This window comes from Pantherophis guttatus, chromosome 1 (genome assembly GCF_059756535.1).
Source record: "Pantherophis guttatus breed Tessera chromosome 1, ASM5975653v1, whole genome shotgun sequence".
In the NCBI taxonomy this organism is placed as follows: Eukaryota; Metazoa; Chordata; class Lepidosauria; order Squamata; family Colubridae; genus Pantherophis; species Pantherophis guttatus.
Window position 1 is genome coordinate 169,078,816 of NC_142063.1, and position 26,438 is coordinate 169,105,253.

Here is a 26,438-nt window from a genome sequence, read left to right on the forward strand (position 1 = left end):
GCCCTCTTGCCACTACACCTAGCGTAGCCCATTACCTTTCTCTACAGTACAGCAACAATACATACAGTACAGCAACAGTACATACAGTATAGTATACAAATATAACAGTCAAGACCCCATCATGGCTCCACCAGCAAGAAGAAAGAAATATGAAGCCAGTTTTAAACTTAAAGTTGTAAACTTTGCCATGGAACATAATAACTGTGCTGCTGCAAGACAATATGGAGTAACAGAAAAGATGGTTCGGGACTGGAAAGCAAATGTAAAAGCGTTAAAGAGTATGCCAAGGAGTAAGTGTGCATTAAGAAGAGGCACCCCACATTGGCCAGAACTCGAAAAACATGTAGCAGACATGGTGAATGAGCATCGCCAAAACGGTTATGTAGTGACACGAAATAAAATACGTTTGTTTGCACTTCAGTGGGCCAAATCTAACCCAGATCACAGCAACAGATTTAAGGCCACTGTATCCTGGTGTACTAGATTCTTGGAAAGGCATAAGCATTTGAATTAAAATTACCATATTGAAATCAAATCTGATGTTTTTTAATTTTTATTTGGTGTGCGTTGGAAGAGGGGTAGTCTTATACGGCGAGTATAGCCCAAACCCTATATTTTAACAGGAAAAGTAGGGGGTCGTCTTATACGCCCAGTCGTCTTATACACCGGAAAATACGGTATTAGTATTTTATAATATTAATTATATTAATTATATATGATCATTACTAATTTTATAGGAGTCATGGTGGCGCAGTGGTTGGAATCAGAATTTCAGGCTAATTCTGCTGACTGCCAGGAGTTCGATCCTGACCAGCTCAAAGTTGACTCAGCCTTCCATCCTTCCAAGGTCAGTAAAATGAGGACCCAGATTGTTGGGGGCAATAAGCTGACTCTGTAAACTGCTTAAAGTGGGCTGGAAAGCACTGTGAAGCAGTATATAAGTCTTATTGATATTGCTATTATAACCTGGATTAATTTAGGTGAGATTATACTATATATTACTATATATACATGTAGAATAAGGCAAAACCTCTGCAGCATTTGGGTGTCCTTGCTTCTTTTCCTGAAAACTTTCTATGGGATAATAAAATGCTGAGGAAACAGAAAATAGTGCTTTGATTACAGTAGTACAAGATTAGTACATTTCTTTTACTTACTTTGTTGTAATAATGCCTTTTCTCGTTCAGTCCGCTCACTTTTTTTCCATTCGGCCTGTCTTCTCAGCCATTTTTCTTCCATTTCATCAGAAATGCTATCCTACCACAACAAACAAGCAAATAAAACCACCAACCAGCTTGAAACATATATAGGCACCAGTTCTGCCTATCAATGCATTAAAATATGTTATTTATATTAAACAGGATATTGTGGTCCAATTAAAAAAATATTTCAAAAGTCATCATGAGTTTTGCTCATTCAGTTGTGTGGATTAACTATAACCCCCTCAGCACATAGGAGGATTTAAAGTTGACTTATTTTCTCCTATGCAAGACATTGCATATATGACTTTTTAAACCATGAACTGCATGGGATATTGAGAAGTCACAAGAGCTTTTCACCAGAGCACATATGTGTCTTTTTCCAGCTTGGGAGGGAAGAATTATAAACCATAGGTACATGCATTCATTTAGTGACTGTTCAAAGTTACAATGGTGCTGGAAAAAGTGACTTATGACCATTTTTCACAATTACGACCATTGCAGCATCCCCATAGTGATGTGATTAGAATTTGGATGCTTGGCAGCTAGTTCATATTTATGTGTCTCAAAGTCATGTGATCACTTTTTGCGACCTTCTGACAAGCAAAGTCAATGGGGAAAGCCAAATTCACTTTACAATTGTGTTACTAACTTTACCAACTGCAGTGATTCGCTTAACAACAGTGCCAAGAAAGGTCATAAAAGGGGGTAAGACTCTCTCACTTAGCAACAGAAATTTTGAGCTTAATTGTGGTTGTAAATCAAGGACTACCCATACTGCCTTCTGCAAAATATGAAGAATTTGCCAGTTGCTTGCACATTTGCATACTAAAATAGTAAGATTTTTAAAAAGCCAAAATTTAAAAATACACTTGTGGATAAAGATTTTAAAAAAGGAAGAAACTATTTTTAAAATAAAAATAACCATTTCTAAGTAAGAAAAGAGTTTAATTTCTGCGTTCAAATAAGTTTTGAGAATAAAAATTGCTCTGCATAATAAAAAGTTTTTGACTGGAGCCAACCACCAAAGCCCTGTAGAGATAGGTAGGCAAATAGGCAGTACATAGCTAAATAAAGGAGGGGGAGGGTAGAGAGAGATTAGCTCCTGAGCACTGTCTCCCCATTGCAGCAACTCATTCACATCAAGTGCAGTCAGTTGAACAGCCTTGCTCTCCCACATTGCAAAAGGTAGACCCCAAACCATTCACTAATTGCTGTCCTTGATGTTTATGGGATATTTATTAGGAATCAGGGATAATATTTTACAGAATGGATAGCCTCCATATTTTCTTCTACTTGAGATTCCATCAGGAGAAAGACCAAATAAAATGGATAAGAAGCTGCATGTCCAATAAGGAATTAGATAGGATAATTTTGGAGGATGCCAAAAATGCTTAAATGTATATCAGACTCCATCCTGTACTTTGCACCATGCAATTTTTAGACGCTTTGTAAGGGTAGCCCCATATGGACTGCCTTGCAGTAGTTGCACATTGTGGGAAAGCTACAGCCAACTGAAGGCTCATATGAAAAGGTGTTTCTGTTGTATCTCCGAATTATAAATATGGCTCCTAAATCCACGAGTTTTACAAATGTACTTCATTAATTCTTAGATGGCAATTTAAATCTTTACCTGGTACATACGAAATGCATTCTTCAGGTATTTGTATTCCTTCTGCATTGTAGCTGAGGATGGAAGAAAGGAAAGAAGTAATATATTCCACGTATCCAAATCATAGCGCTATAAACTACTGACTCAAACATTTTTCATGTTTTGGGTTTGATTTGTCTTAATTTTAGTTATATATTTTTCTAATGAATTAACTCAGAATTATCAGTATTTTTTTCCCATGGCCCACTTCTCAACATAGATAGAAGAGAATTAATGAAGCCAGGAGTGCTTAAAAATAATATTTTAATTTTCCTAGTCACTGGTGATGTTTTTGCTAGGAGAGTATCTCCTAATTGTTGCTAGGAGCTGCCTATTCCAAAATATTAGGAAGTAACTGACAGGGAAATATTTTCCCCCTCATTCTAGTTAGGAAGAAGGAGGTTGGATGCAGTTTGAGAAAGATATGGAGAGCGGAGTTAGAGATTTGTAGTGTTTTAAGTTGTGATTATTTTCCTAGAGATCCAAATAGAGAAGCCAGTAAGGTTGGCTCAGCCCATCTCCAAGCATCCTATTTGCAATCTCCCAGCATCTCAAAACTACACCAATTAACTTCAGCAACAAAATAACTCAAGTTTGGCAGTGCAATTTTGAGTCAGGGTCTAGAGCTTGGGAAAGAGGGCGTTAAGACAGAAACTGGTCCTTTGTCTGCCCTACTTTCCCTCACCCATTAACCCCCCTCCCCCAATGGTAAAAATCAGGTTCTTTTGAACTTGAGAGAAAGTTCTTACCCTTAAAAAACTTCCTGAAACACATCTATTTTTTTGAGACCATGGCATCTGAAGATGATGCCTTCTCATATCCTTCTGCCCTCATAAGTCTCTCCTGCTAGCTGTAAACAGTTTTTCTCAAGCTGGTGAGATTAATAAGGTTTCTTTTTGAAGACAATTTTCCTAATTCTCAGAAAGACTTGTTCAATTCTTCATATTTCTAACTTGAACTGAATTTGGCTTCTGGCTTTTACAGTCATTAGGGCATTTCCCACCCTGAGGGAAGTTCTTCTAAAGTACAGTTAGATGTTCTATCTGACCAAAGAAATCAATGCTGCAATCAAAGCTATCCAAGTAAACTGTTAAGTTACAATACCAAGTTCTTTTACTATTTGGAGTTTGCCCACATGGCCCTATGTAAGTGGACCTTTGATCTTAACAGAGAAAAAATAAGAAAAAAAGTTATACTGATATAGAACATCCTGTGGAGGGAAAATAATTTTGCTTCTCAAAACCTTAACAGTTTCTGCCTGAAACTTCCTGCAATGACACAGGGCATCCTTACAAAACAAAGATGAGATGGCTAGGTGATTATTTTTTATTTTTTAAATAGCATTTGAATATTGGAAATCTCTCAATGAAATCAGGTGAAATATTTTAAGCTTGTTTTTCTTCTTTTCTAGTTAAGGCTTTCATCAACTGGCTAGTCAAGGTTTCTTATTGTTGATAGGCTTCTGTTTTATTTTTACTATTTTAAGATTGTTGACTTTCCTGTGATTTCTTAACTTCTCTTCAATGTGCATTTTGCTACCATTCACCATGCTAGGGGTGAACATTAGCTGCAAAGGAGAGTTTGATGCATCTGAATAGCAGCAGGTTGTGAAAGACTGGTCCAATATTTCTACTGAATCTGTCACTGACTTACTTTCAGCTAGGATTTTTTAACACATTGCACTTAGTGAAACATAGAAGATCACAATTTCTAGTTTAACAATTTTGTCCCTTTCTGTAGATGTTAGGACCAGACGTTGCTGTGCCTCATAGCTTAAAATTGCCTTGTCAGGATTCTAATATTGACGTCTACAAGTCTGTGACTGGTAGCATAGAAAATTCAGCCTATAAGTATTTAAGATATTAAAATAAGTTGCTTGTTGGTTTTTTTCAATTCCCCACACGCACATACAAATACCAATCAAATAGTTTACAAATTGTTCTGGGTTTGTAAATTACAAATTACAAATTGCTCTGGATTTGTAAAAAGAGGGAGCAGTTTTGTTCCTTATGTAGTTCTAAATGCAATAGCAACAGCAACAGCTGATGGAAATACGTGTGTGTGTGTGTGTGTGTGTGTGTTTAAGTCAGCATTGATTCCTGACAACTGCCTGCAAGTCCCTGGCATGATTTTAGAAGTGGTTTACTATTGCATTCTTCCTAAGGCTGAGAGAGAGTGACTAACCTAAGATCACCCAGCTAGCCTTGTGCCTAAGGCAGGACTAGAATTCACAGTCCCCAGTTTCTCGCCTTGTGTCTTAACCACTATAACAAACTGGTCAGTGGTGGGTTGTTACCAGTTTGCCCTGGTTTGGGCAAACCGGTAGTAGTGGCGTTGGGAGGCTCCGCCCACCCGCCCAGACGTCATCAAATATATTCTGCGCATGTTTCTGTGCATGCCACAGAGGTGGCACACGTGCAAGTGAAATGATGGTTGGTGTGTAAGCGAACTGGTAGCAAAGGTAAGTGAAACCCACCACTGAAACTGGTATATTAATCATCCCATTGTACCTGGCTACGTATCTATTTCTAATTTCTTTTGTGAAACAACTCTGTGTGCTGAAGTTCCAGTACACATGTAGGCATGAGACAAATAGATAGCCCTGCATCATACCCAATTTTTCTTGCGCAGTTGCCCTCTCATTCCGCAACTCTTTCTTATACTGCTCTTCCAGGTTATTCACTTGTATTATGTGAAATCCTTGAATCTCCCTGCCAAGACAACATAACAGCAAAGTAAGGTAAAAGAGGCGTCCCTGCACTTGTGGTCTGTTAAGTCCTCTAGTTAGTATGTCTTCGTAATAAACTTGAAGACTGGTAATGTTGCCTTGGTGAGAAGCTCTTCTCTTGTACAAATCACAGCACCTGATTTTTGCCAATTTACTGTACAATCTTTAATCATATCTAAAATCATATGCAATCCGGTTATAAAATATCCTTTACATTTCAAGAAGAGCTCCTTAGGAGGAACTCAGAAGGACTCAAATACTCTAGGGGGGAAGGGAAATCTACAAAAATCTGTGCATTATCTAGAGAGGTGACAGCAAAGCAGCACTAAAAGTACAGAAGAAACACACACAAGCATGTCTTAGGCTGAAGAGATAAAATAAGGAAGATCAGCCTTTCATGTATCATTCTCTCATTGGTATTCTCAAAAGGATCTAAACCATGAGATCAACTCAATGCAGATAGTCCTTGATTTACAACCTTTCAGCCCAGCTAACAGATAACTAGAGCTGGTAGAAAACTCCACAAGGAAACAAAAAAGCCCATAGCATCTGTCAACTGTTGACCAGGCTTCTTTTGAATGCAACCACACAAGGCACCAGGACCAAATATTTACTCTTCAGACTCCATCTTTTCTCAAAGCCAACCCCATCTGATGTTTGGTGGAATGCGAAGGAAGGAAACAAAAATAAAGTCAGCAATTCCTTTCCTTAATAGGCTTTGCAAATAGTAACTAAGGACATAGTTTTATGAAAAATCTCCATAAGCAAAGCCTTGAAATTACTGGCTCTCTTGAATTTGGGAAAATGGATAACTCCATCCTGTTCTGAAAAGCTCTGAACTGTTTGTAACTTGCATAGGAGCTAAACCTAGGCTTTTAGACTTAAGTTTTCTTACTACAGTGATACCTCAGTGCTCAACATTAATTGGTTCCAGGAGCCACGATGACTACCAAAAGTGATGTGTACCAAACAATTTTTTCCCATAAGGAATAATGTAGTGAATCACAAGGCAGATGACATAGGCAAGTTCTTGCTTGTGCATTGAGTACCAAACAAATGAGTTTCGGGACAAAATGTTTACATCAAAAGTGTTGAGTACCAAATTTGATGAGTTTCAAAGCAGTTGAGTACCAAGGTACATTCAAAACCAATGTTCAATTATATTTATATATTATTTTTATTGCATGTTTGTACTGTATGGAGAACAATTATTGTGATTGGCTTTATTATTCCTATTATGCTACATTATTATGATGATGATGATGATGATGATGATGATGATGATGATGATGATGTTTTTATTCACAGATTTTTTTTCTGAGTTGAAAGCATGCCATGCCCACACCAATTGCTACTCTAGTTATTAAGGAATAATCCTAATTGCAATGTAGACAAGTAAGTGGGAAACTGGAACTAATGAGAAAGAGAATGACTTTTTAAAGGCCCAAAGCTGCATCTGATGTGTAGGTAAAGTAGTAGGCACTGCTGGGAAGGGAAAGCTGATAAATATTTGGGTTCCAATAGTAAGGTAGGGAAAATTAACTCTACTCCCTTGTGCTTATACTTGCTTAAGAAGAAAGCTTATCATGGCATCAATAGGGAGCTTCCCCACAGAGTAAGTAACAGAAGAAGGATTTTCAACAGGACTACATCCTGGGAGGGAATTGTTCAGTACTGCAGATAGAGTAGCAGCTCTATTTAACTTATGCTGACTGTGGCTCTAAACAGTCAGATATACTTGTAGGAAAATTTCACCAAATTTGTATGGATTTAACTTCTGAATAACTTTGAGGTTTTTTTTTGTTGGCCATTTTCAGTCACACAAAAAATAACTTTAAAGACTAAAAAGCACAGTATGCAAAAATGCAATATTTTAACAATTAATCATTTATTTTGTATACTCTATTTGTGCTCTGAATTAAAAAAAAGATTTTTATGTGACTGAAAATGGCCAATGACACAGATTCAAATAAGATTAGTCAATAGTCATAATATTTTATTCATTATTACTTCTGAGTTGACCTCCACAGAACAATGCTAAAAAGTCACATGCTGTCCGCTTCCTTTCTAAAGTTGGGGGAGGAATGGAAACTGGTTCCCTAATATGTTGTTATTCCTCCTTTGCTCCTATAACTATGGAAAAAGAAAAGTTACTTTAAGCTTCCAAACAAGGACAGCCAGACCTCATTTTATTATCATGTTCCTCTTGCATCTCATTGCATTTTTCTTCCATATCTTTCTCCATCTAGAAAAAAAGAAAAAGACAATTACATTTAATAAGTATTTTTCTTTTAGCAGTGTAACTGTATATATAGATACAGGGCAGTATTTAAAGACACAAGGCTAGACTTCAGGAGACTGAATTCTAGTCCTGCTTTAGTCACAAAGCCAGCTGGTCAGTCTCCCTCAGCCCTCAAAAGAAGGCAATAGCAAACTATTTTGCCAAGGAAAATGCAGGAACATGGCTGGAATCAAGACTAACTCAAAGATGCACAGTTCAACTGTGCATAAAGTTTTATCTGCAAACAAGAGGCCAAATACATTCCATTTCATCCCATCTCCACATTAATTATTCCCATTAATACCTTTGCTTTAGAAATGTCTTTTAATTTCAGTTCACCTAACTTGATAGTAATTGGTTTCTGGAAGAGGACCAAATAATTTCCTCCAACCACTACTCTCTCTCCACGACCAATAAGATTCACCTGTTTATGTGTCACTTGATGATCTCGGCGCAATTGCTCTATAATAGCTGTCAGCTCAGAAATCTGTTCCACTAAATCAGCAACAACATCTTCCCTACAAAATATAATGTACAAATTGTTCCAGAGAAATAATAATTATTACTTTGAAATGTAAAATTGTTTGAATTTAAATGGATATAACTGAATTGTTGCAATGTGCTCTACTAGGAGCTGCCCTTGAAGACCATTCGGAATGTACAGCTGGTAGAAAATGCAAAAATGCCAAGAGTAATGGGTGCCTTTGGGTATGCCCATATGTTACCACTGCTATTATGTGAGCTGCATCAGTTGCCAGTCCGAGTGAAATTCAAGATGCTGGTTATTAACTATAAAGATCTTGGCATAGAATCTGGATCCCTCAGAGAGCACCTATCTCCAACTGTTTCTGCCCATCCTGTTCATTCTAGAAATGGGTACACTCCAAGAACCTTCTATTAATTAATTAATTAATTAATTAATTAATTAATTAAATTTGTATGGCCACTCATCTCAACAATGGGAGGTGAACATCTGTCAATTGCAAATGGTCATACTGCTTGGATCTTATGACATCCTAGGTTCTTCATTGAATATGAAACTAAAGAACTGTCAGCTGTGACTACACATTGTTGTGAATAAATAATAATTTGTTTAGTTTATATATTACCCAAGTCCCAGCAACTCTGGGGAGCTTACAACCATTAAAACATTTAAAAGCAAAGAACAATAGAAAAATTCTACATAGGGATGAAAACAGTATAAGACCAAAGAACAATGACAGTAGAGAAAATGAACCCAGAAGGGAACAAAAAGGGGGAAAGAGGCATCAGTCATGGGTGAAGAACCAGATCTTTAGGGCCCTTTGAAACTGAAATCTTGGGGAATTTTCCTTCCAGAGGGTGGACGCTGTTAAGAGAAGGTAGGCTTCCAAACATAATATTTTGGATGTATTATAAAATGTAAACATTCTTGGAGAAAATTCTACTGCTTGGAAAAATTAAAGTCAATTGAAAAAACTATGTTTACATAAGATAGACTAACTAGATACTATCACTGATGACACAAGCAGGAGTTTAAAAGAAGCCAACTAGTTACTGACAATCCAGGCAAAATGATATCATGAAAAAACTGAACAACAGAATATGATAGAGAACTGGTTCCTACATGTAAACATCATATTGGGTTTTTTTAATCATTTCTCCCAGTGGACTCAATTTTTTAAAAAGTGCTTGGGAGATTTGGAAATCCGATTTCTGTCATTCAATCTGTAAAAACCTCTCTAGACTACACCATTGTCACATGAATGCATGACTCAGCCTGGACTTGTATTGGAGGCAAATGCAATGTACAACTTGGATTACTAAATTCATTAAAAAATCCTGAATGAATAATAAATAACTTCCAAGAGGTAATAAATATAAGAAATAGTAAGAAATACCCCCCAATGGCAGTTTAGATAGATAGGTGTAGTAAGACATAACTCCTCTGGCATTCTTATCTGAATTTACTAATAAGTAATAATACATTCTAAAGAGATAATTCTATCAATCTGATATAGTCAAAATGAAATGGAATAGGACAGTTTCCCATTTCAATATAAACTTTTAAAACAAAAACAAAGATCATAACAACAATGATAATGCATGCCTCTGACAATAGGTATATCAAGGTAGGGAGTCTGTTGTCCTCCCCAAGTTCCATAATAATGGCTACTGGCCATGTCAGCTAGGTTGCTGTCCAGGCACCTGGAGAATATCAGATTGCCTATCGAAGTGCCATGCTAAATCTGAAACAAACAGAATGAAAGTGCCTAGTAGTTCAGTTCAGACATTTTATGTTAATATGTTTTCCTTTTAAAGAAATTTTTTTTAAGTCAACAGCAACTCAACCTTGGAATCTGAAATGTTTCCCAATTTTACTATCATTTATGAGTGTCTCTTCAGTATAGGAGGCTGTTTTGAATACCCCTGAAAATGAGACTTTTAAACATAAAGGTTTGTAACTACAAAAGAATTTCATGTAGGAAGAATTTCAACTAATTCAGCAGACAAGCAACCTGACGTTCTCCAGTTTATTTGGCCTAGGGCTCATAAATCCTGTATAGGGTTGCCACATCTCAGGAAACAGTGCTGTAATATAATTTATATGGCCTTCCTTACCTTTTTCTATAAAAGGCAGCAGGCAGTGATGAAGTTTATCAAACTGTCCAACGTTACTCCAGAGCAGACAAATACACATGAGTTAACTCAGCAACACCCCAGATTTTCTTTTCTTTTCTTTTATTTCCTTTTTTTTTTTTTTTGCAGAACAAGAATTTGTTTTTTCCAGGGCAACAGATTTGGTACACTGTTCCTCAAAATATGTTGTAAACTTGGATTAAAATAGACCATAAAGAAATAAGATTAACTCAGATTAACAAAATACAGGATTATAGAGGGGCAAACAAACCAGATGACACATTTAGGCACTATACTATATTGCAATCCAAGAAAACCATAAGCAGCAAAAGACTATCAGTACTTACGTTTCAAGCTTTGGTGGAGTGCTGCAAGGAATGACAGAGGGAAAAGAGAAGAGAAAGAGAGAGAGAGAGAGGAAAGCAGTATAAATCTCCATTGCATTCTATTAAATACATTCATTTTATAAAATCAGTGTACTCAAGATCTAATCTATTATGTGTGTATATAGAAACTATGGGCTGAATTTTGTGGATTACAATATTTTGCAAATTCTGAAGTCTGCAGACATAATGTAATTTCAGCAATTATAAGCATGTGTCTTAATATAATACAGGAATTTGGGGATGTTATTAGAGCTTTTAGATTGAGACTCAGATCTGCACAGGAGCATAAAACAAGCTGAATATGATGATCAAATGATTGAGACAGATAATTAAATTGTCTCAATTATCACTATTATGTAATGTCTATTTTATTTAAATCTCTAGACAATCCCATTATAGTGGAAAATCATAACAGAAAAACATTCAGTTGAATCATACATTGAATCAAAATCTCATCTTAAAATATGAGCTGTAAATGTATTCAGGCTAAACTTGAGAGTCAAAAATGACATGGGGATTTAATTAAAGGCTTCCCTGAAGGTTTCCTTCAGGAACATTCATTTTCCTAACAATAAGATGTAAGAAATATCCCAAGCAAATGTAAAAACAGTTTAAGGGTTTTGTGAACTAGGAAATGCTTGTTTCCTTTTTCTGGGGAGTGGGGGGTAGAGGAAGGGAAGAGAAAATTACGTAACTGGTGTCTAGTCATATCCACAATTAAATTCTAAATTTCTTCAGAGATTTCTATAGGCAGCTCTCATTTTCATTGTAGGACAAAAAAAGCCATCTATTTTGAACTTCATTCTTTTGTATTTATCTTAACAAGACCTAAGCTATAAACCACCATGATGCCAAAATGGTGAGATATTGGCACTGATGCAGACATGCACATGCCATTATGACCCACTTTTACAAAGATCTCTGATGCAGATTTGTAAATTGTGTGATAGTATACATAATCAGGTACTTATTTATTCCCTTGCCTCCTCTGCATATACTCTTGAACTTAAGATGTCCTTCTTCAGTCTAACAACCTATTGCTTTCCAGATGTGCAAGACTTCATCATGATTCCCAGCCAATATGGTCTTTGGTTATAGTCTCTGGAGATTAGGGGGGGTTTGTGAAATTTAACACATTAGGAAGGCAGTTTGTGAATGGCTGCTCTATTTGACCTTTGCCCTCTTCATCCATTAAAATAGTTTTCTGGGAATGTTTGGATAGTGAAACCATCTTCCAAAAAAAACACCTCTGAATTATCTGTCAAAATTTACTGGGAATCTGTATAAAGAAGTGGAAACTTAGCTGTTTGCATTGTTCCCACATACATGAAATAACAAAACACTGATAACATATCACACAGCAATAAGTTAATATTATGCTATGTAAATACATCATCTGGACACTATGTATGATTACCCAGGCACAGTAGTTTTGATGGCTTCTTCTGTAGGCTTTTGTTTCTCAAAGAATTCTTCACCCAATGTGACATCAATATGTTCCTTACTGTGAGACAAGGTAAAACCAGGCGTGATCTCTTCTTCAAAAACTTTGGATATCTGGAAAAAAAAGTAACCTTAGAAGAATAGTTTTGAACTCCAAACCAGTGATATGCTTCTTACAATTGAATGTATTTAAAGCATTTTGATCTGGCTCTTAGCCTTAGGTGCTGTCTTCTCATAAAAGAAGCCAGAATTATATGCTTTTGATTCTCCTTCCAAACGGGAAAGCTGATATATGCTATCCTTTCATTTTCTAATCTCAGGAAATCTCAGGCTGACTGATCAATATTTAAAAATATTTATTCTAAGAACTTAATATTTTTACAATCTCATTTGCTAAAAACAGACTGAAGGATAGAAGATATATAGGTAAGAGTCTATATTTTCCAGAGAAATTTCATAGTCATATAAATATTTGCCTGGAGAGTGTCATCCCTCCTGTTAAGACACAGAGTCATCCAATATGGAATCATTCAGAACATTACTTGCAAGGACCAAAAGAAAAACTAAAATTTCAAACTGCTCACCTAACAATATTTAAATATTAATAAATGAAGACAAATGGTCACTTAATGAAGAATTAGATAATAATGAAATTGTGATAAAATTGAAACATGAAATAGACTGGACTAGACTAGACTGGACTGGACTGGACTGGGCTGGGCTGGGCTAGGCTAGGCTAGACTAGACTAGACTAGACTAGACTAGACTAGACTAGACTAGACTAGACTAGACTAGACTAGACTAGACTAGACTAGACTAGACTAGAATAGAATAGAATAGAATAGAATAGAATTCTTTATTGGCCACTGTGATTAGACACACAAGGAATTTGTCTCCAGTGCATAAGCTCTCAGTGTACATACAACAATAGTGATAGATCATTATTATAGTCATTGTAAAAATACATTCATCATAAAACATTAGATACAGCACTTAGTGATAATCATGGATACTAAATAAGCAATCAACATACTAGGATACTAATTAAACAATTTAAATCATAAGATACAAGCAGCAAGTTATACTGTAGTCATAAGAAGATAAGGTGATAGATAATAGGGAAGATGAGAATAATGATGGTAATACTGCCTTTCTAGATAGTTTTACAGTGTTGTGGGGGGGGGAAACTGTCCTTGGGTTTAGTATGTTGGGAAAGTGAAGAAGGAAAAGGACTTGAACATTAATTTGAGAAACAAATATCTGCAGCAGGATTACATAAGAATGGGAATAAGGATGAGAAATTAAGAAATGAATCAGGGAGATGTTCTTTAAGAGAAAATGCAGTCGTATACTGTCCAGATCAATGTCAAAACAAGATGAGAGGATGAATATATACAGTATGTGCATTCCTCTCTTTTTCCAGGCCATGATCCCTATCCCCATCAATTAGGATAATTGATTACAAGAACTGCTTTTATCAGTCTCAGAATCCCATCTTTCCCAAGGCATCACAAAGCTGGGGTTTTTTTTTCACTCTGTGATGAACAGTGTATCACTGTTTCCACTCAACACATTATACACTGGAGGAGAAGCTGAGGGTAGAATATTAAACTTGAAACCGAGCTATTTAGAAATGTATGCTCTGTTTCAAGTGAGCCATCTTAAATTGTTCTTTTCCTTGCTGGGTTTGGATTCTATCTCAAGATGAAGCACTGCCTTACACTTCAAAAGTCTATTGGTTGCAATGTTTCAATCCTTGTGATATTTGTCTGGTGTCTTTGGGAATTTATTCAAGAGCAAATGTGGCTTGCATCCTATGTATCTTGCAATTGCCTTCTCTGCTTTAAGAATTGTCCCTGGTAAGATTTACATCTTTTCTTGCCGGAAGCATCCTTATGTCATATTTTAACAGCACCAGGAAAGAGTTTCTCAGTAACTATTGCTCAACCCTCAAATTCCTTTTCTCTGAAGATCTAGCCAAGTCCAAACTTTTAGTTCTCTTTTTCTCTGTGTACTTTACCTTAAGCTGTTCTTTTTCTCTATTCAATTTCCCTTATAACTGTATCTTTGCAGCAATTCCTAAAGTTGTCCTCCACACACCCCACTGTTTTTTCTGGGTCTTGTTGCCAGTATATGAGATCCAGTTGGTGCAGGACTAGAAACCAAGAGACTCTGAGTTCTAGTCTTCCCTTAAACACAGAAGCCAGCTGGTGACTTTTGGCCAGTCATTCTCTCTTAATCCTATCCACCTAAATGTGTTGTTGATAGGGACATAGGAGCAGGGAACATTAGTTATGCCATTTTGAGTTGTACAATATAAGGGCATTATAATTATTAATTAATATTATTAATACCACTGTTAGCTCATGCCACAGGATCTTAGAACTAGAGCAGAACAGTGTTGGATGAAAGACTTTGTTCTGATTATCAAAGGAGGAGCTATATAGTCAGAAGCAAAGTACTGATATCTGATCTTAATCATTAAATTCTTATTCTGTAGGATAAGGAATTTTTTCCCTTATGCTTCTACTTCATTGAAATTGGTACAAGGTTTTTACTTTTCAAGATGTTACAGGATGGAAGAAAGAGAATGATTAAAATAGCCTTCCTTAACTTGGCATCCTCCGGATATGTAAAAGTATGACTGCCATAATCACATTCTGACTAATCATTGTGAAACACATCTAAAGGGCACTAGTTTGGAAAAAGCTGAGTTAAAGTATTCATTTTCCAAGTACAAAAAATAAATAATATATTTTACTTACATCTTGAGGCTCCCTGCTTCTTAATGGTTGCACATAGGTTTTGGTGGAAAATTTCACTCTGGAAGGAAAAAATAAGATTATTTAGACTACCAGGGAGATAAAGGCATGTGTCAAAAATTTGATCTCTGCACAAAACTAAAAAGAACACTTATATCTGTATGTCAACTTGGAAAGGAAAGCTTAACAGAATACATTTTTAAAAATCTGATATAAAAGCAAATGTCGAGCCTAGCAACCTGCTCGACATCGCTAACGCGTGCTGAAAGCATCGAGGGACATATACATACTTGGTGGTGGTGGCACTGGGTGAAGGCAGCCGTATGCGGGGTGTGGGGTGGTGGTATCGGGTGCGACGGGACTAGGGCCGTTCCGGAGGACACAGCGGCAGCACCTTCCAGAACACGCTGAAGACCAATTACACCCCTAAAAGAGGGGTGTGGTAATAAACAAGGGCGCAGTCTACACCCCTAAATGAGGGGCGTGGTAACAAACAAGGGCGCGGTCCTAATGAGTTAATGGAAAGATGGGCTATATAAACGCCCCATTCTTGGTGTACGTAGTGCCGATTTCAATTGTGTTTACGAATCATAGTGTGTAGCCGGATGCGGATGTGAATAAACCAGCATGCCAAAAGAGCTGAATAAGGCTGTAGCTGTGTTTTGATTGCGTCTCGCACGGCATTCCTGAGAACAAACTTGGTATGTATACTGCCAATCAATTTTTAAAATGGATATATTATGAAAAACAAATATTGTAATGATAGGTCCCTAATTCATTCCTATTAAGATAAGAAATCTATTTTCTCTCATCCTTCCATAAATGTGTTATTCTTGAATTTAAACATATTCCGTCAGAAGATTGCATAAGAAATTGCTTAATCTTTTTGTTGAAGATGTTTTTTTCTGATTCTAGGGTCCAGTGATTACTAACTAATGCTTTCTTCAACATTGCAGGAAACTAATTTAGTTTTACATTTTGTAAGGACAAGCAAGCGCATACAAAGGTTGCTGGAATAATTTGAGAGATAGAATCTTGCTTAGAACATCCATTCAACTTAAGTATTGTACAAAAGGTTTTAGCTGGAGACCTTCTGAGGATTGTGCACCTGTACTAATAGTTTTATTTTGATGTGAAAATCTCATTCTGGAAAAAAAAGTAAGGTTATTTAAAATACCATGGCAACAAAATTGTTTTGCTTAGGGACTCCTGTCAAAATCAGAACCTTCTGCATAAAAATAGAACGGACATGTATTTCAGAAATTAATGAGAGAGTGTTTACAAGGATTTCTGCATAGAAAAATCAAGGAATCATGAAAACTTCCTTCAAAGAAATTAAAATAATTAAATACATAATAATTAAAGTATAATACAGGGGTGTCAAACTGGATTTCTTCGGGGGATGGATCAGCATTGTGGTTCTCCTCCATGGGGCAGCCGGAGGGGGGAGAGACAGGATAGATGCCTCCTGCAGTACCTGCCAGACAAAACAGGGCACGTGGGGGCCATGTGTGCCCCCCCACATCCTGTTTTTGGCCTGAACGGCCTCTTGCAGCCAGCCAAAATGGGGCACACAGCCCCCCATGCCCCGTTTTGGTTGCCAGAGGCACCACGGGCTGGTCCTTTGCTATTTCCAGACCAGCCCCACAGGTAGGGTTGCCAGGTCTGCTTCCAAAAAATAGCGGACAAGCAGGCGGGGGGGTTAAGTAGTAAAAAATAAATTAAATAATTTACAATTAAATTATATATTTTCTTACAAACATTTTAACACGTATTAAAATAATCACTTCAAAACTTTACTTAAAATTCAAAACATCAAATATATTATAATAATGTGTAAAATATTAAATTACATTTTACTTTGCTGTCATGTGTATTTTTTATTTGACTGCGCAGCTTTGATCAATTCTTCGTGTTTAAGGAATAATTATTTAATTTCAGTACAACGTTGAGAAATATTTAAAAATATACAAAGTTCACTTCGAACTGATACAAGTAGTCGGTTACATTCGTCAGTCCACAAATTTCCCATGATGCTGAAAATTCATTCAACGTTTGCATTTGATACCGGAATTGATGCACAATACTGGAACAGTTTCAGTAAACTCGGAGCTGGCTCTTTCTTGAAAAAGTACGTCCACTTATCAAGGGATGAATCGCCCTGCAGATGAACATAAACTTCTGCTAAGGCAGAAATTTCATCGAAGAGAGTGTTGGGTGGAAGTTCTTCTCGCCATGGTGATAATAACCAGATGTTCATCATTTCTTCTAAAGTTGGAGGATTATTGCGATCAATTAGATTGAAACAATTTAGCGTCTCATATACTGAATCGGTGAAATTATACCACTTTTCTAGGTACGCAATGGCTCTTTGATACACGTTGATGGCTTCTTTCTTGAACTTTTGCACGGCATTCTCAGGCAAATGTTTTTTACGTAAGGCAAATAAAACTTTCATTCCAAAAAACTGCTCATCGTATTTTTTTTGCAAAGAATCATGCAGCTTACACATGCTAATGATAAAATGTCTTATCTAGATCCGTTCCAGTTGGGTTTCAGGCCTGGGCACAGCACGGAAACGGCATTGGTCGCGTTGGTAGATGATCTCTGGAGGGCTCGGAACAGGGGTTGCTCCTCTGTTCTAGCCCTGTTAGACCTCTCAGCGGCTTTTGATACCATCGACCATGGTATCATGCTGCACCGGTTGGAAGAGTTGGGGATGGGGGGCACCGTGTTACGGTGGTTCTCCTCCTTTCTCTCTGACCGGTCGCAGTTTGTGTTGGCAGGGGGGCAGAGGTCAACCTCAAGGCCTCTCATCTGTGGAGTGCCTCAGGGGTCGGTCCTCTCGCCCCTTTTGTTCAACATTTTTGTGAAGCCGCTGGGTGAGATCATCCGTGGCTTTGGGGTGAAGTATCACCAATACGCTGATGACACCCAGCTGTACATCTCCACCCCAGGCCACCCCAACAATGCCCTTGAAGTGATGTCTCAATGCCTGGAGGCTGTGCGGATCTGGATTGGGAGGAACAGGCTCAAGCTCAACCCTTCCAAGACTGAGTGGCTGTGGTTCCCAGCATCCCGATATAGTCAGCTGACTCCATCGCTGACTATTGGGCGTGAGTCTTTGGCCCCCTCGGAGAGGGCGCGCAATCTGGGAGTCCTCCTGGATACGCAGCTGTCCTTGGAGGAACATCTGACGGCTGTAGCCAGGGGGACCTTTTGTCAGATTCGCCTGATTCACCAGTTGCGACCCTTTCTTGATCGGGATTCCATGTGCACAGTCACTCATGCCCTCGTCACCTCTCGCCTGGACTACTGCAACGCTCTCTACATGGGGCTCCCCTTGAAGAGCACCTGGAGGCTCCAACTAGTCCAGAATGCGGCCGTGCGGGTAATTATGAGAGCTGCATGGCACTCCCACATAACACCGCTCCTGCACGAGCTGCACTGGCTCCCAGTGGTCTTCCGGGTGCGCTTCAAGGTGTTGGTTACCACCTTTAAAGCGCTCCATGGCATAGGACCTAGTTATCTTCGAGACTGCCTGCTGCTACCGACAACCTCCCATCAACCTGTGCGCTCCCACAGAGAGGGCCTCCTCGGGGTGCCATCAGCCAAACAATGTAGGCTGGTGACCCCCAGGGGGAGGGCCTTCTCTGTGGGGGCACCTACCCTATGGAACCAGCTGCCCCCTGAGTTAAGGAGAATCCAAGACCTTGGTGCCTTCCGCCGTGCCCTTAAAACTTTCTTTTTTCATCAAACCGGGCTGGCTTAACATATTTTTAAATTTTAAATTTTTAATTGGTTTCTCATTTTAAACTGGGGCCAAATTAATATATATTCTTTTAATTGTTCTTAATGTTTGTATTGTATGTTTTTATCTGGCTGTACACCGTCCTGAATCCCTTGGGAGAAGGTGTGGTATATAAATTTGAAATAAAATAAATAAATAAATAAAAAATAATGTGAAGATCACATGCAAGAATTTTCTTGCTTTCCAGCTTCAGTAGGGTGTCTTGCATTATTGACATGAAGAAGTGTGTGAAATATAAATACAATTCTGAAATTGTTGGTTCATCGTCCTTTGCGAGTTAATTTTCCTGATCCGAAATAAGGTTCCAGATAACCTTATGGCACTCATTAGATCCAAGAGAAATAAAATATGATTTTAGAGGTATCCAGTTTAAAAGAAGTCTTTCGACCGCTTTAAACAAGCTTAACCAACGTGTTGGAACATGGCGCAAAACTTCATGGAATTCTGACTCGCAAAATTCAAAAAATGATTTCAACTCTTCTCGTTTCTTCGCAGAATTCAAAAATTCGGCAAAAACCTTCAGCACTACTGTTGCAATCATCCTGGCGGGCTCCCCATGAGAGGTCCAGATTAGAGAAGACACAGGACAAGTGTTTCTCGGGATGAGAGAGCCTCGAGCTGACTCCAGACATCTCTTTTATTAAGCAAGGGTATTGGGCGTATCAGAAGGCATGATTACAGCTATACATTCTCATATTACATCTGTGATACAAAGGATTTTCTCCATATCTGGACATAACTTTCACATCCTACCATATTACAGTAAATCACATGAATTCTAGGAAAGCGATACCTAAGGCAGAAACAAAACTTAACTCTTGCTATGTTATCATATTTGGCTTCGTACCCAGCATCTTCTTCTGCTAACCGAGAGGCCCATCTCCCCATTATCAGAGGTTACCTCAGTCCTTAGGAATGTTCTACAAGGAGATGTCTATGCCTTGCAAACACAGCCTCCATTCTAAATAGAGCCTCTCCAGTGGTCATCTAGCTGAACCTGCTTTTCCTACTCAGATTATTTCAGTGCCAAGCTCTGTACACGTGTCCAACCAGCTAGGCCGATCTACACATATACTATGGCCACGTGATTCCCACACACTACATTTTCGATATCAAAAGATAACTGCTTTAATGCATTTTTGCGCTGTTGTGTAAAATGTGATTATTGCAATGAGCATTCGATCTTTGTCTCATTCTAACTTATGAAAAAAAAGACAAAATGAGATTCTCCTATCCTTATTCTCTTAGATTACGTACCATTTCATCATAAAGCTTTTGAATAAAAAAAATGTCCACTATTTTGTGAAAAAAAATAGTGAACATAATGTGAAAAAGTGGACTGTCCACTCAAATAGTGGACACCTGGCAACCCTATGGCCACAGGCCAGATTTAAGCACCCTGCAGGCTGGATCCGGCCCACAGGCCTTGAGTTTAACACACTTGGTATAATAGGTACTACCTATATTGTGCTGATATTTTACCCTTCTTTCCTTTACACATTTTTTATGAAGAAAAAGCGAAAAGAATGAAATAGCATGAAAAAACTATAGAAAGATTATGGTGTCCAAACCCTTTCTAAAATTCCTTGAATGTGCCAGCAATAACACAAAAAGAAATATTCATCCACAACCACTTCTGCAGAGACACTGTTATTACTTTGTTACTTTTACTACTAAATTTGTTGCTCCAATTGGCCTCCAAACCAGGACATTACAGACCAGCAAATTTAAAAATGGATCCTGAATAGGGGAACAAATTGGCCTGGCTTCAATTAGTATAGTATCAGATCTGAGTAAAATTGGGAAAAGTCTGATAAAGTATTACAAATGTTTAAGAGCAATAGTACAAGCGTGATGTGTCAAAAATTAAAATACTCTGCACTATAATCCAGGATATTCATGTATATATCATTAAATTGACATAGTAAAGACAGTGAACTGGAACAAGTTTGCAGTAGATTACCCTGAGTTTCTATACTGGAATTGGTGCTTGGAATGAGCAACGTAATAGGCAATTTTATAAATGGTTATATATATTTTTAGCAATTGGTCATCTGCTCCCATGCGCATGCATCTTTATATGTAATGGACTTCAGATTGACTGTGTCATCACATCCATTTTGGACATACAGACTGACACAGATGTGTCAAGAATTGCAGAAAGAATATCTTGTTTGATCATGTGCTCTGAAGAATACTGATCAAAAACAATTTAAAATTCTCAGCATACAGATAAGATTTTATATCTTGCACATCCCTTGCTTTTGCATTTGATTTCCAAGCACAAGAAACTTACCTAGAAGTATTTGAAGGATTTAACTGGACTTTGGACTGGTCTTTGAGGATTCCTCCTGGTGATGTTTTTCTAATGTGGAAAAAACCACTGTTTAGAAAGGATTAATAATTTCTTCAAATGTCAAGTCTAAAATGCAATTGGTCTTTAAGTCTCACCAGTATTTCTGAGTGTTCTTGACCTGAATAGGATTAGTGTTTCTCAGCATTACAATTTAAATATTGATAATATCCATTTCTAAATTATAATTTGTTCTCTTTGGCACATAGCAATGTTACATCTTTCATTAGAATTTTGCAAATCTTATGATAGTCCTACAAGGGCCTGGGAACATATGACAGTGAGTATAGTAATAGGTTGTGCATCTGACTGCATTTTAAGCTTTTCTTTAGATTAAATTCATACAGCCAACTAAATGTTTAGACTGGATTTGATATTTTTCTCTACCGATCAAATCTTTTCCAAGGACCTAGGATAGGCAGATGTTGATGTTTGATGGTGTTAAAGCTATTGTCACAGGAAGTAAACTGTTCCACATATAGTTGCTTTTTGCAATTGACTGATAGTGATTTTCTGAATGCCGATGGTTTTTACGTAGTATTCCATATGTTTTCAAATTGTTTTGGATTAATAATATAATATAATATTCCTATTATACCTGAATAATATACCTGAATTCCAATATTATATCTGAATTACAGAATTACAGAAACAATTAATTTGACAGTTACATATATTCTACAAACAGTTTATGTCAGGAATCAATAATTTTTCCAGGCTCCATGTAAATCAAAAGGAACTCAGTAAGGTCCTTGCCATTTATCTTGCTTAAAATTTAGCAGGGGAGGGGCTTCCTTTATGTTTTTATGAATCATGAGGACAATTTATGTTTTATATGGCAATGTACTATTGATAACTCTCTTTAACAGCTTTTTAGTGGTTCTGTTACGTGTGTATTTCTGTCAAGATCTTATGCAACAGTATTGCTTTCAGGTTACATAAGATTCAAATTTTCATATGCTCTGTGGATGAAATGCTTTTTCCCTCTCACAGACTTTTCTACCAATTGTATATTATTTCATCCCCCTTATAATCCAGTATTTAGTTACTCCTTAATGAATGAGAGATGCCCTTATTTCACTCTTAAGCACACGATGACTTTTCTTATTTAGAAGTAGGGTTGTTTTGGATTTTCCCAAATATGGCATGGAGGCCACCCATAATACTCTCAACCATTAACAAAAACACTTATGTAGATTCTGTGGTTGTTCACATGTTCATTGATAGTTCAGCAACTGAAAAATTATTGACCTTTACCGGTATACCTTTATACTGATAAAGGTCAAACCATCCTTTATCATCCCTGTACTTTTACTTACTTGGACTTCTGATTCAGTGAGCCTGCTTTAGTTTTTATAAGTTTTTTACCCCTTGCTTTCCAAGGATCCCAACAAGGGCAGTATAACAAGGGAGCTTGGGACATAATCTTCTGATCTTGAAAATTGTATGTCAAGAAACCTGCAAGATGGAAGACAAAGTACATCTTCATAATTTGAAGACTTATCCTGCCAACATGTACATCTAAGGATGACAATCTATTTCCCTGATTTTAGAGAGCCAGGTATGATGGGTTTGGGGTCTAACATCAAACATGTTGAAAAAATATACTAAAACACTGTAGTATGTGAAATCAACTAAATAAACAAATAGTTAAAAGTAGTATTTTCTTTTTTCTTTTGCCCCATTGAATTTGAAATTTGTACCAAATTCCAACTCATCTTCCTTTAAGGGACAGAGTGATTGAACTCTATGGGAATTACATTTGAAAAGACATCATGAAAAGATTTCCAGCAGCAACTATTCTTTTAATTGCTGAAATCAGAACTTTTTCTATTGGGGCTTATGGGTAGCCAATTAGGAAAAAACCTCTGAAAAGGTTGGTTTTGTATATAGTGACTGCAGCAAGGTTATTACTGTATATTTATTTATTTATTTATTTATTATTGAATTTCTATACCGCCCTTCTCCCTGAGGACTCAGGGCGGTGTACAGCCAAAATTAAAAAACATGCAGGACAAATATTAAAAAAAACAATTAAAAGATATATAAATTTGGCCCAATTAAAACTCATTACCAATTAAAACATTTAAAACATTTAAAAACAATTAAAAATTTCATCTTAAACCAGCCATATGGACAAAGATAGAAAATACTCAACTATCATAATGGAGGAATGGACTATGAAGATGATGAAATTTTCAGAAATAACAAAACTGACTTGTTCGATCACTTGTACTTTTATTAAAGTTTGGAAACCGTTTATGGATATTTACTGAAAATGTGAAAAAGTGATTTGTGGTGATTTATGATTTGCTGATTAAAAAGAGTTGAATATAGGAAAAAGGAAACATAATGTAATTTTAAACAGGGAGGTGTGAGGATCTGCCTGCTTGTAACTTCAGTGAAGAAGCTTGGGAGTTGTTTTTTATATATCTTTTTCTCTCATACTTTTCTTATTTTTTTCACTTCACTTTATTTTCTTTAATCTTTATATTGGGCAAAATATCCATCTGGTTCAGTTCTAAGCAGGGAGAAAGACACTGGAAACATGGAGGCTGTTTGGAAAAATGGTTTAATGATAAAGCAGAACCACCAAGCACATGGTTCTGGCGCAGCTGACCACATGGAATTGGGAGTGAGGGTTTTTTATACCTTCTCTAGGGCTTTGAACTTGAGCTTCCAACTTGAGCTTCCTGTTCCTGTGCAAGAACATTATTTTATTGGCTGTTGTTACACTCCCATAGGGCCATGTAGGGGTCATGTTTGTCTGAGCTAAGTTTGGCTGAAGTTTGCTGGGGTAGTGCACCTGAGATGATGTAATGAAGGTGCTTGTGTTCTGAAAGGGTGTTGGGCAATTCCTATTAAGGTTGAGGGCTAATCCTACCTTTGTTCAAACCTTGCTGCAGGGAATTTCTGCCTATGAATAGAGCTGCCTAGATACTTGGCTTCTTTCAATAAGCTCTTTATCTCTTAAGTGCTGACATCTGCTGAGGGCTATTAAGAAAGGTAGGGGCTGCTTTCTCCCTTTAAAAAAAACATGATCCTCAATTTCTTATCCAGGGAAATATAATATTCTGCCTTTTTAATATTTCTCAAAATATTTCATTCTTCTAGGAGAGGGGTGGGTCCTAACTTCCTACATTATGTCTAGCTTTTATATATGAGAATTTAAAAAAAAATCATAATTTTCATTGAATTCCTTTTACAAAATTTTTTATACTGAACCTTTAGAAAAGATTCATCCACACCAGAGGTGGTTTACAATAGTTAATATACACAACAGAGTGCAATAGTTTTAAATAAGAAAGCTTCCAAAAATAAAATTTAAAATACCATGAGACTTTAGAAACCCAAGCAAACTTATAAATAGGTAGACACCCCTTAGCTTTGGAAACAGAAGAGGGTGTGTGGAAACCAATTATTTTAATTATAGGTATATAAATCCACACCCACACTGACCTGAATTCACCATTCAGTGTCTGGGAACTTTGTGGGGCTGTGGGCACAAAAATATTATGTGCAGTTGCACAAAATGGCTATATTCTCATCTCCAGCCTGCCACTTTAACAACAAATATAAGAATTTTAATATTAAACAATTTAAAGAACAGAGAACCTGTCAGATTCCAACTAAAAAAAAAGGTGTTGGAAATCACTCTGTTACTTTTGTTGCATTATGAAATGACTAAGTAATAGAAACAAGCGTCAAAACTGCAGTTGGTCATACAGATGGATCTTTGCCTATCACAATTTCAGGTTCAAGGCGGAGGTTTACCAGCATTTAGACTGAGATCATCTGGGATGTCCCCTTTATTGGCTGTTAATACAGAACATTTAAAACCAGTCCAGAGAAACTTACAACTGAGCAGATTTTACTGCGTGGGGATGGCGTCCATTAAGGCTTGGAACTTCAGCATCTCCTTAGGGGAGGATTTTAAGCTCTTCCTCACCATGGAAACAGGTTTTATGTCTGCCGCCTTCCATTCTATTTTTAAAGGTGCAGTACACAAAGCGATTTAGTCATGCTTGTTCTTAAATTATTCCAAACTAAAGGGGGTGCTCTAATACTGGATTTCCTGAACCATCTGCAGGTCAATCAGAGCAAGCAATGAATTAAAAATAAGGGGGAACATTATTAGTAAGTCACACGTCATTTCTGGGTTTTGAAACTCTGAAAGAGATACATTTGTCATGTGATATCCTCAAAAACTATATAACTTGTACTGAGTATCATGTTGCACAGTATTAAATTTAGTGTCAAAATTTAGGAAGCAAAATTGCACTAAGAATGAGGTTAGTACAAAATGGCCGCCTAATATTTTTTGGCAATTCAGTTTGATATTGTGTAACTTGCATCTAGTCTCTTCTATGATAGCACTGAAGAGTATAATACACCTCTCAATCATTTAATTGTTCCAATTCTTTTCTCCCTTGCCAGTTCTACTCATCTACATAAATAAGGTAACCAGTGTTGCTTTCCCCATTCTGGCCCATTTTGTTATTCCTCAACACTTTTCAGTCTATTCCCTGGCACTTCAGCTTTGAGACACATCAGCAAACAAGCCATGTATCAGTTTTGTACTGCACAATATAAACTATGAAAACTCACTGGAGTATTCACCCTTACGGTGAATACTACTAACTTATTTTCTTCTGTTTTTCTTAACCTTGTTTTTATTTTCTTCATAAAACGTTTCCCACTGTGTAAGAATATTTAATAAGGCATGTAAGGAAACAGAACAAATAAATGAAGAGGAATCATTCAATTGTACAGCTGCTGATTAATCCAGTAATGTAGGCTTGGTCCACAAATAATTTTGTGAAATCCAGCACATTATGCTGTGAAGTCCATTCATCTGTAATAAATATTTTATGTTCATTAATATTCCTTTGTAAAAAAAAAATAAGGTGGCGTGATTTATAAGGCATAAAGAAGATACTGTTGTGACCCCGGCCCCAGAGGCTGATTTATCTTCGCATGCTGAGTTGGAGGATGATATGGAGGAGGAGGAAGCTGTCACGAGCTATGTGCCGGAGGGGTCGTCTTCACTGGTGAGTCAGCAAGAACTGACAGTTGATGACGTGCCTCTGGACCCCAGCCAAATTGAGGAGGAAACAGAGGCCGGTAACAAAGAGGGGGAGCCCTTATTGGATGCAAGAGAGAGACGTAGGAGACGTCATAGAGAACAGCTATTGCCACGTCCCA

At 37.2% G+C, this 26,438-nt stretch overlaps 1 protein-coding gene across 3 annotated transcripts in view; it reads right to left on the minus strand.

The window, feature by feature from the left end:
• FLACC1 (flagellum associated containing coiled-coil domains 1) overlaps nucleotides 1–25,207 on the minus strand; it is a 42,077-nt gene extending 16,870 nt beyond the window's left edge. For all 3 annotated transcript variants that reach the window (XM_034430662.3, XM_034430652.3, XM_060688101.2), the window contains exons 1-11: nucleotides 25,092–25,207; nucleotides 22,553–22,691; nucleotides 21,177–21,245; nucleotides 15,073–15,130; nucleotides 12,282–12,421; nucleotides 10,826–10,846; nucleotides 8,284–8,377; nucleotides 7,762–7,823; nucleotides 5,464–5,561; nucleotides 2,833–2,885; nucleotides 1,158–1,257 (exon numbers count right to left, since the gene is read on the minus strand). In XM_034430662.3, the coding sequence (XP_034286553.1) occupies nucleotides 1,158–1,257; nucleotides 2,833–2,885; nucleotides 5,464–5,561; nucleotides 7,762–7,823; nucleotides 8,284–8,377; nucleotides 10,826–10,846; nucleotides 12,282–12,421; nucleotides 15,073–15,130; nucleotides 21,177–21,245; nucleotides 22,553–22,656 (799 nt within the window). In that variant the 5' untranslated portion in view covers nucleotides 22,657–22,691; nucleotides 25,092–25,207. The remainder of the gene's footprint in view (nucleotides 1–1,157; nucleotides 1,258–2,832; nucleotides 2,886–5,463; nucleotides 5,562–7,761; nucleotides 7,824–8,283; nucleotides 8,378–10,825; nucleotides 10,847–12,281; nucleotides 12,422–15,072; nucleotides 15,131–21,176; nucleotides 21,246–22,552; nucleotides 22,692–25,091) is intronic.
• Between the last annotated feature and the right edge of the window lie 1,231 nt (nucleotides 25,208–26,438).